Source organism: Medicago sativa, chromosome 4 (genome assembly GCF_051527215.1).
Source record: "Medicago sativa cultivar Bolivia chromosome 4, Bolivia_mono, whole genome shotgun sequence".
Classification (NCBI taxonomy): domain Eukaryota; kingdom Viridiplantae; phylum Streptophyta; class Magnoliopsida; order Fabales; family Fabaceae; genus Medicago; species Medicago sativa.
Genome location: NC_140752.1, coordinates 13,126,855 through 13,137,742, shown reverse-complemented (window position 1 = coordinate 13,137,742; position 10,888 = coordinate 13,126,855). Strand labels below are relative to the sequence as shown.

Genomic DNA, 10,888 nt, shown 5'->3' with positions numbered 1-10,888 from the left:
AAAGGCACGGTGACACCGTGGTTTGGTCGAAATTCTAAACACCAGCTTAAACTGTGATTTTTAAAATTGCACAAGTAATTAATAATGCACAAACAACACTAAGCCTAAGTTCCTATGGATAATGCAGCTATTCAGACTCTCACATTCACATCTCAAGTCAACAATATGCATATTATGCACAAGATAACAATATTTTCATAAAAAAGATCACAAAATACAAAAGAATAAGACTTCAGGGTTAATCTTATTCTCATTGTTTCATCAAATGCTCATTTTCTCTCCATGTTCACGAGCAATGGAAGCGGAAAGAATTCCAAGATCTCGATTTATGACTGTCATTTCAGATTCACATTCAGAGATTATTCTTGAGACAGAAGACGGCCCTCCTGATGTTTCAGAGGATCCAAAAGCAAGCGCAGCGTGCGAGTCTCTTAGATTCTGTAGGTTCCCTAAAAACTGTTGCAGACAAACAAATTTACTATATTAACAAGGCAGTATCTGCTAAGGGCTAACACATTTATTCATCTATTGAAATGTAAATGAGCTAAGAATCCGTTTACAATTTGGTACACTAACAAGCATTTGATAAAATTAACAATCAGATTATGATGCGAACCGGATCACTCAATAGCAGAGAAACTAGACCAGTAACGGAAAAAGGAGTATATTATTTCTGAAAATAAAAGCAACCTACATAAGGATGAATATCTTACTGTCCAGCAGAATTCCTACAGACAAAAAATACTCTCTACCCAGAATTATCCCCAAGATGATTCTCCGCAATACCATCTCACTCTCCCTGAGTCTCAATATACTAGAATTCATCACACAGATAACCACCCCTCTCGACCACATCAGCATTCTCTCCCTTACTCATCTTATTTTTCCTAACATAAATTCCCACATCGTGGGCTAAGGCTTCGGCGGCCTATTTGTGCCCACAGTCACATTTGGGGTCCTAACAGATTCAAAGTGTGTCACATGCCATAAAATTTCACATAGATCCAAAAAGTTATCTACTATATCAAGTCAAATTTTATTCATATCAGATAAATTAATGAATAAAAATAAATGCAAAATTAAAATTTACATGATATTCATATCCCAAACACCCAAAGTTTTGTCATTGTTTACTGTGTTTCACTTTTGCTGCAACACAATTGGCTATTTCTATGGGCACACACTCTGGTGGTGGCCTATCTTGTGCCAAAGCATGGTCATGGCTAACCCTAGTCCCTAGCCACATAAGAACATTTCGAAAATTTTAAACTTTGATACACTCGATGAATTGATAATGGCAGCATCAGTGTCAACCCATGATAATGATTAAACAGATAGTTGACCCGCCGAATTGACAATAAAGTTTCTCTAGCTTGCAAGCTTAACACCATTTGATCACCATATTTTCATGTTCAATACAAAGTCTAGAAATCCTCCGACATTTATTGGTACAAAGTACAGACATACCAAAGCCATCAGTTATCGACAGAAATGGCTTTATGATATGAATATAATTTAGCCATCAACAAAATCAAACTAGTTATTATCTTAATCAACTAAAATTTCAAGATGGGACTTCTAGCCATTTTCTGCCTCCCTCTTTACAATCCTTTTTGCATCTGCATGTGTTTAGATGCATGCAGACAGACACTTAAACATTCAGACGGGATGTTTTGTTTGGACAATTACAAAATAAATGAGATAGTCTACAAGACAATAGGAATAATTGCTTCAGATTAGATACTATAAAATCGAGGAGGAATAAAGGATGGGAACAATGAACTAATGCAAAAGAGAGCATTAATCGTGAGCATCAAAATTGAAGAGAAACAGAAGCGCAAAAATGTATTCAAATAAAATCATGCATGGACGATTAGCTTGAAGTAATAAAAGGTTCTCCATATTTGTGGATAATATTTCTGCAATAAACTTCTGATAGGAAATTTAGAATTATTTAAAGCATCACTTCTTGATTTTAAATTTCTAATAATTTAAACACTATCATAGGTTTTAAGAAAAATATTTTTGCGAAGCATGGGAAAGATTACCTTTAGAAGCATTTTGTACGCCTCCAATAACCGATTGGCAGCTGGTCCGAACCCATGTAGTTGTGGAACCTCCATCATATGTGTCCATGGACGAATTTCCTACACAACAACTATCTTTTATGAGCTTCCCCAAATAGTGTGCGTGTGTGTAGGGGTGATGGGGGTTGGCATATCAAGTGACAGAATTGTCATACAACAAGTAAAGCTAGTGTCCATGCAATCCCACATGAATTGTAAAGATTGAAAATTACTCAAAGATCACATGTTTTGCACTTTCAGTCACTGTTAGAAGACTCCTTCAATAGTGAATTATACATGGCAATGCTAGATGAGAGGTGCATTATACAATAGCTAAGTTAAAACAAATTTGGTTGTTATAATAGCATAGTCAGTAGTCTTCTGCAACCCTCCTTTATTTCTTTGCAAGGGTTTTGATACCTTTTGTTGAGATTCCTTTTATTTCATCAACCTTAGTCTTAGACTGCACTTCAAATGTCTAGTCCTAAGTGTGTAAGATATCTTGAGAATTCTCACATCGCTAACTGGTTTTCCTAAGTAGAACTCACGAGGATCAAGCAATCCTCACCCACCATACAAGTCTATCTTGTAGGATTGAGTCACGCTTGAAGCCCGAATTCTAGATATTGGATTCACAGCAGTTGGAATTTTCCCACATTCACGCAGTCAAGTTCATTGGTAATCGTCCGATCTTGATCTGATGGTTCACAAAAAAACTATCATCAACTTTTGTTTATATTTTCAAATAATGAGGTTAAATTTGGACCATCCGATCTTGATCAAATGGCTACTGACAACCGACTGTGTTGATGTGTTAAAATATTGAATGCAGGGAAACATGATCCAGAATTCTAATATGAAGTTTATCCTAAATCTGTTTTAGGCCAAAATCTCTTTCCACCGCTTTTTTCTACGATCTAGATATCCAGTCCTGGACACAGAGATGTGTTGAGATCCTTCTTATTTCATCACAATTAATCCACATTTCAAATGCCCAACCCTCAGCATGAGGGGTATTTTGAGAAGTCCCACATCAACCAGAGATATAGCCTAGGTAGTGGTTTTAATGTTTGGACAGTCATCAACATACATATAGGAGCATATATAGTCTAACTAGTTGAAAACAAAATTTCACAAATAAGCATATACTGATAGCGATAGTTCATCATTGCCATAGTTGTTTATTCACTTATACTACACTAAATCTTTATTTGAATAGGGTTGATTGAATCAGATAATAGGGTTTGCATAACACATTAGAGCAAAGTATGGTCAAACCTTGGTGTAAATCATGTTGAATGTTCTAGCTGTTTCTAGGAAAGATTCCAAATGTGCCCGCAGTTGAGATTCCACCTCAGTGTACTCCTCATCTGGATTATAAGCATGCTACAAATAAAATAAGATAGCAACCATATTAAAATCAGTGCAACATGACTCAGAAACATAATGACAGCAAAGTCTCTAAATTTTAAAATAATTTTTTTTAACAATTAGAGGTAGTAATACACGATGTTGAGAAACATGGCAATGAGAAATGAAAACTAAACACAAAAGCGCAACTTCCTTTTCAATTTGTTTCCTGTATTTAATAATTTGCAAAATAACCAACTGCTGACTTAGCAAACCAATCCAACCAATGTCTAACTAGTAATAACCATAAAAACAATTCTATTAGCACACAATGATGAGATACATTCAACGAATTATTAAACTCCAATGAGTAATATTTACTACAATACTCAAATTGTGTACTACATTTTTCTAGGAATATTGATTAGTTCTGCTGCCTAATCTACGCCATAATACTTACTAAATAGTAGGCCTCAATAGTAAATGCCTGACTACTAGGCACAAGATGAATTTGCACTGGATTGACAAACAGAGGGAAACCAAAAATTTATGTGGTGTTTACCAGAAAGGTTTATATATTTTGAACTGACAAATGTTAGTTTTGAGATCGATTTCCAGAAGTTCTTAAAGATATCATACGGCTACTAGAAGACAAGAATCAGATTAAGATTTGGGTAAACCTTGGAAGCCAAGTCGTCAACTTTTTGTTGAAGATTCAATAATATTTTTGATTGTTCAGTAAGCTTCGACTCCAGCTCAGAAACATCTGGCCTGAAAAGAGTTGTGATTAAACAAACAGAATGTTACGACAATATATGAGAGCAAGTTCTAATCCATGTAAAAAAAAAAACATGCACGTCGTATCACCTGTGATTGTTGATTACTTTGATGGTTTTTCAACTAATTTAGAAATAAATAATGATATTCTAAACAAGATCCATGGAATTTCATCAAAGGTTTTCTCGTTTATAAAAACTTTTTGGGAGATAAATAAACTAGCTTTGAACTTTCTATGTTAGGACTAGTTTCATATGTCTGCATAAACTTTCAAATAGTTTAATATTATTTACTTAGTTTGAAACTAAGATTTAAACTATACTGAAATGAAATACTATTCAAATTGAAGAACTTTGAAAAACTAGAAGAGAAATAGAGGTAAAATGAAGGGAAGCTTGAGGGTTCGAGTAAAATAGAAAATTCCTATCCATAATCAAGGTCTTTACTTAGTTATAACTCCCAATTCAAAAAACAAAGCTGCATTACTTCAGTATTTCTGTAACATATCAACGGATAAGTACCAAATTCCTATCCATAATCATGGTCTGCAATGTCATTATTATGTAGTTGGAATATTTCTCCGTGCTAAAGTCAAACATTAGGCATGCACCATAAACTATGTCAATCCAATTCAAAGATAAGCTCTCATGTGATACTAATGCTATACCCTATATCAGGTGTTACACTGGTAACTTCAGATACTAATGCAAACCATAATCCCATCCTAATGAAATAAAGATATGTTCCTCGGGTCTAATAGAAATCACAGAATGGAAAGATAAAAAGTTTATAAGCAGAAGAAAAAGAAAGCAAGAAACTCTTACAATGGATATATAGACTGAATCTGAACATCTGCGGGAAACAATTTACATTCTTCGGAAAATATTTGAGCCTGTTTTTCTGCAATGGAATCTATCAAGTGGATGTCCTTGGCTACCTGCTCGTCAACACTATAGAAATAAAAATACAGACCGAATTTATGTCAATACCATCTCTGCAAAACCATAACTAATAGAAAGAAAAACAAATCATCATTTAGATCAAGGACAACCTCCATTCTGGATTATCAGCATATATGGTTGCCTCCACTAGATCTACAATTAGACGGAGCATTTCAGTGCGGTCCTCGTAGCTTCCATGTCCCTGTTACACATGCAAACTGTTTACCCACTTGAAAGGCAATTCATTAAAAAAATGTGTATGAATACATTTTCAATTGGTTATGTAATAGAATAAACTGAGAAAGCAATATGGATACATAAAATATCAGAACAATTAAAAAATGCAAAAGCATCATATAAGAAAGAGATATAAAGGAATTCAAAGTATTCTATAAACATATCTGCTGATTTGGGAATTCAGCATATACGCTTAGGCTTGTCATAGTTATAGCAACTAATTTGGGAAAATAAAGTAATAGCAGTAATTGGATGACTAACTTGAATGGCGTCAGTATCTACGGTTGTTGTAATGCCCAAAAACTTAGCAATTTCTGCCAAATCTGCACGTTTTAAGTCAGAAGTAGTAATGTTAATAAAAGGAAGACACAAGCAAAAGGAACAACAAGGGGAAATCTGATTAAAAGTAGGTAAAGTAGAGAGAAAGCAAGTCAAAAGTGAAAAGTCGCTCAAACGCAGCTACTTACAGAAATGGAAGAAAAAAAACTGATTATTCTTTCAGATCAGAGGGAATAAACTCAGTCACAAATAGAGCTTGGATGCTGAGGTACCAACCAGCCAAATTTTAATTTTCGAAACAAAGACAGAGAAAATTCTTACATTGAATTCGAGCTGTCTCCTCGTCACGGTCAAGGGCATCCCCTTGTAAGTTTTGTTGAGAAAAGGGTGACTTATCACCTAACAGCCTGTTGTAAGTACAAACACCAAAGATCATTAGTCTTAACATGGAAATCAATACATCACAGAAGTGTTAGCAGTGCTGCTACAAATACGCTGAAAAAAGGAAATCCAAATATAGTGAAAATAGAAAGTTGGCCAAATGGAGTGGTTTAACAACTTGAAAGTAAAATTAGTAAAAATCAGTTTCAAGCTACAGATGCGTAGCTAGAAGAAAAAAAATTAGGGGTTATTTAAAACACCAAGCAAGAGCAAAATAAAATTTTGTTCCAAATTTTCAACTGTTCGTCTGCCCCTATTTCAATTTTCAATCCCCAAAACATGCACTGTAAATCCTGATCATCCAGATGGTTGTATGAATTATGAAAGATTATTACGCAATCTAATACCTTAAGAATTCCAGCTTCTTTTAATTTTCAAAAACACCTTGACAGGGAAGGTTTCAAAAAAAATGGTTCACACTTCACAGCCTCAATTATGGATGTCAAACTTTTTGACAACCAAAATTTGATTACAAATTTTTGCAATATCGAAAATCACAACACAACCGTGATTTTAAACCTTGCTCATAAGTGCCAACAAAATCAGAATGGATTTTAATGGCAGAGAAAAAAGAAGATACCGAAAGAAGAGCCACTCGAGAAGGGCATAGCGCTCCATGCCAGCAAATAACAGGGACTGAGCAGATGCATTTGCCCTTGGATAATTTAGCATTCCTAATTTCTTTTGAATCGCTTCCATTTGCTTTGATGCCATCTTCTTATGTATCAAATTATTTCATTCACTGTTTTAACAACCTCTTTCGGGGCCTCTTGGTTGTTGATCCTGTAATAAAACAAAAGCAAGAACCTTTTTAAGAGACAAATATAATGCAACAAAATCTCATAAATCAATCAACACAGGTGAACATTTAGACAATTTGTAAACATTCAAATGGTTATGTTTCATGTAAAGTCTATGTAGTACCTGCACTTCAGATCGAAGACATGTCTTGTGTCCAACACGACCGACACTAATACATGTGATTACATTCAATCACTTCCATTTTTTCAAGTGTCTACAAGTGAATGTAACTGTCAGTGTCGTGTCTGGTGTCGGTGTTTACCTATGTGGCAATGCTTTATAGTCTTAAACTTGTATCAATTCCTCTAACTAGTTTTCTTGCACCAACAATTCTAATGGAAGTCGTGTCTAGTGTCCAACTGATGTTAGTGTCTCACAAGACACCGACACATGTGAATGCATTCAATTAATTCATTTTTTCAAATTTTTACAATTTTGACATGTCAGTGTTGTATCAAGTGGTGTCTGTGTCAGTGCTACAGACACAGCTCATTTAAACTTTTTTCGAGTAAATCACCAATTTACCCCCTAAAATTAGCGAATAGACAAAGAATACCTCGCCTTTGAATAACATCAGGCAACTTGGTCCCTCAATTAACTTATAAGGACTAATTTGACGGTATGTGATATAATTCAGGCAGTAATTTGCTAGTAAGTGATATAATTCAGGAAGTAACTTGACAGTAAGTTATATAATTAAAAGAGTAATTTTCTGGTAAGTGATATAATCCAGAGACTAATTTAACAATAAATTAGATACACAAGTTAGTACAAGGACAAAGTTGTTCGATATAATTAAAAATCGGGGTCTTTTTAGCAATTTGCAAACCACATGGGTGTAAATTGATGATTTAGTCAAACATTTTACTATAAACAAAAAAAAACATCAATCACTAAGAATCAATCAATCAATCTGAAAACAGAATTATTTTCCAGATGAATCTGGATCTGGTCTGAGGTAACAAATTGCAGGCAATGCAGCAAAGACAGCATTGCGGTTACAAAATTGGAAAACGAAAACATAAACATAAGTAATTGTGAATAGTGTTTGTTGATTTTACCTTAATGCTTGCTTCTTCAATTCGTTTCAACTTCAAAATTTAGTTCTCTGAGAAAGAATCAAAGAAAAATTCAAATTTGAATCAGTATCTCTTACGCAAAGATACTTCTAAAATGGTGAAATAATTTTACAGAATTCCGTATAGTACTCGTACAGTATTCATTTTTACTTTGTTGATTCGGGGTGGTGGATAGCAAAAAGGTGGTGGTAGTGGAAAAATAGGAATAAATATTTTCATGGGTTAATATGTCTTTACCCCTTGTAATATAGGCGAGTTCCGGTTTTCCCCCTGTAAAAAAGATTTTTTCGATTCCAACCCTGTAATATGAAGATTCCGTCGAAAACCCCCTGGTCGAATATTGGACCCTCCAGCTGATGACGTGGCGTGACGTGGCGCGCTGAGTCACCATTTTCTGCTGACGTGGTGTGCTGACTGTATAATTAATTTTATTTTTTATCTTTTTTATAGGGTACACGTGGCATTTGTCATTTTTTTTATGTCTTTACGCCCTGTAATTTAGGCGAGTTCCAGTTTTCCCCTGTAAAAATTTTAAAAATAAAAAATAAAATCTGGAAAATTTAAAAAAAAAAAAAATTCTGGAAAATTAATAAAAATTGAAAATAGTGAAAAAAAATACTGAAAAAATTTAAAAAAATTTAAAATCTGGAAAAAAAAAATTTCGCATGACATGTGTGTATATACATACCACATCATTAAATCATTTTAATAATAAAAATTAAAAACTGAAAATCTTTTAAAAATAACAAAAAATCAGATTATTTTTTTAAAAAAATAAAAGATTGATTTTTTTTTTTTAAATTTTAAAAATAACAAAAAAATCAGATTATTTTTTTCGAAAAATAAAATAAAAAAGCAGAAAAGACATTTAGATTTTTTTTCAAAATTTTAGCAAGTGTACTTATTTATATCGAAGTAATAATTTAATTCATATCCGGAAGACTGAACAATTTTTTCAAATTTTTAAAATCCGAACTTTTTTATAATTTTTAAAATTTCCAAAAAAAAATTATCCATAATTTTTAAAATCCAGATTTTTAATTTTTTTAAATTTTTTTAGTATTTTTTTCATTATTTTCAATTTTTATTAATTTTCCAGAATTTTTTTTAAAAAAATAATTATTTTTTTAAATTTTCCAGATTTTATTTTTTATTTTTAAAATTTTTACAGGGGGAAAACTGAAACTCGCCTAAATTACAGGGGGTAAAGACATAAAAAAATGACAAATGCCACGTGTACGCTATAAAAAAATAAAAAATAAAATTAATTATACAGTCAGCACACCACGTCAGCAGAAAAGGGTGACTCAGCGCGCCACCTCACGCCACGTCATCAGCTGGGGGGTCCAATATTCGACCAGGGGGGTTTTCGACGGAATCTTCATATTACAAGGTTGGAATCGAAAGAATCTTTTTTACAGGGGGAAACCGGAACTCGCATATATTACAGGGGGGAAAAGACATATTAACCCATATTTTCATTTTGGAGGATGTTAACCAGTGCCCCGGGACATATTGGTTAAGCAGCTAAAAGAATAAGATTTTATTAAAAAGTGATGTAATAATTAGTTAGTCAAAAATAACAGTTTATATTTTTAAGACAATTTTTCTACTTTTGGATTTCTTAACCAATGCCCCAGACCCTTTGAGTTTTTATTGTACTAGTATAATAAAGGTTAGAAATTGGGTAAATAGTCAATCAAGATTGAAAAATGGTGATATTGAGATGAAAAGTTGACAAGTTATACATTCTCCGTCCCATTATAAATGAGCTTTTTGTTCGTTTCACACCTATTAAAAAAATTGTATAAGCGAAAGAGAGAGAAAAATGGTTTTGAGTATTTTTGTTATGTATTGATACATTTTTCTTTATCATAAATGTAAAGTATGATATACTGAATTGAGAGTGGTGAAAGTGTTATTAATTAGAGTTACAATTGAAAAAAAAAGTAATTAGTATTGTATTGAAAAGCGAAATGGAGCAAATTTTTTGGGACAATTTTTTTGCAAATGACTCACTTATTATGGGATGGAGGGATTAATCTTTAATCTATAAGCTACTTGAATTAGTTTATCACAAAATGATATAAGCTCATAAAAATGAGATATAAGTTCGTGAGAAGGTGATTGTTACTAAACACGTCTTAGTGGAATGAACTTATATGACATAAGCTATAAGCTATAAATTCAGAATAGGTCTTACCAACATACCTATATAATATAATATAAATAATATAATTCATTTGAAAATTTGTTGGGTTTTGTCTTTTTTAGCTTAAATTTGGTTAATTATTCAAATTAGCCATGTAATATATACAAAATATGAAAAATGACACCGTAGATATAAAAACATATTCTAACATTGTAATTTGATATTCATTCTATTTTTGACTATATAGTCCAAAAAAAAAAACTACAGATGATGAATTTTTTCATGCTTTTATGGAGTTATGTTTAGAAAGTGATTTTCTTTTAAAAGTGTGATGTTCATGACATTAAAATATATGGCTTTCAATAAAAAAGATAAAATTTTCTCACAAGGGACGGATGAACTAGGAATTTTTTATAGCGCAAGAAACTCAATTAAAAAAATCTTGATTTAAAAACCTTTACCATGAAATTCCAATTTTGGTCTGAGTAAGCATATACTCATAGGTCAAATTTCATTCATTAAATTTTTAGGCATGATGAGAACGTTATAAGAACCTTCACAGTGAAATTTTGGAGTTTTTAAACGAGAAATGAATTAATTATGAATTATCCAAGAAATTCATAATTATGGGGAACAGAAACTCATAATTAATCTTTCTCTTGTCGGAAAATTCCAATTTTTTGTGGAAAACCATATTTTAACATCCTAAAAATGTATGCAAAAAAATTATGACAAAATTAAACCTCTATGACACATTTCTAAACT

The 10,888-nt window shown here is 32.5% G+C and overlaps 1 protein-coding gene across 1 annotated transcript; it reads right to left on the bottom strand.

Moving 5' to 3' along the window:
- Window positions 1-21: 21 nt before the first annotated feature.
- LOC146926453 (AUGMIN subunit 7-like) lies at window positions 22-8,147 on the bottom strand. Its single transcript, XM_085758803.1, has 10 exons — window positions 7,954-8,147; window positions 6,672-6,874; window positions 5,972-6,057; window positions 5,633-5,694; window positions 5,245-5,336; window positions 5,018-5,143; window positions 4,097-4,187; window positions 3,345-3,452; window positions 2,049-2,147; window positions 22-456 (listed from the first exon to the last, which is right to left on the bottom strand). Exons 2-10 carry the CDS (start codon window positions 6,803-6,805, stop codon window positions 262-264), a joined length of 993 nt encoding a protein of 330 aa, XP_085614929.1. The 5' UTR covers window positions 6,806-6,874; window positions 7,954-8,147; the 3' UTR covers window positions 22-261.
- Window positions 8,148-10,888: the final 2,741 nt, after the last annotated feature.

Excerpts from the sequence above, each read along its gene's own strand:
- LOC146926453 (XM_085758803.1), bottom strand. The coding sequence starts at position 6,805 with ATGGCATCAAAGCAAATGGAAGCGATTCAAAAGAAATTAGGAATGCTA. Across the intron at positions 5,144-5,244 it reads GCTGATAATCCAGAATGGAG|TGTTGACGAGCAGGTAGCCA; the intron begins GTTGTCCTTGAT and ends TTATTTCTATAG. Across the intron at positions 457-2,048 it reads CGTACAAAATGCTTCTAAAG|TTTTTAGGGAACCTACAGAA; the intron begins GTAATCTTTCCC and ends TGTCTGCAACAG.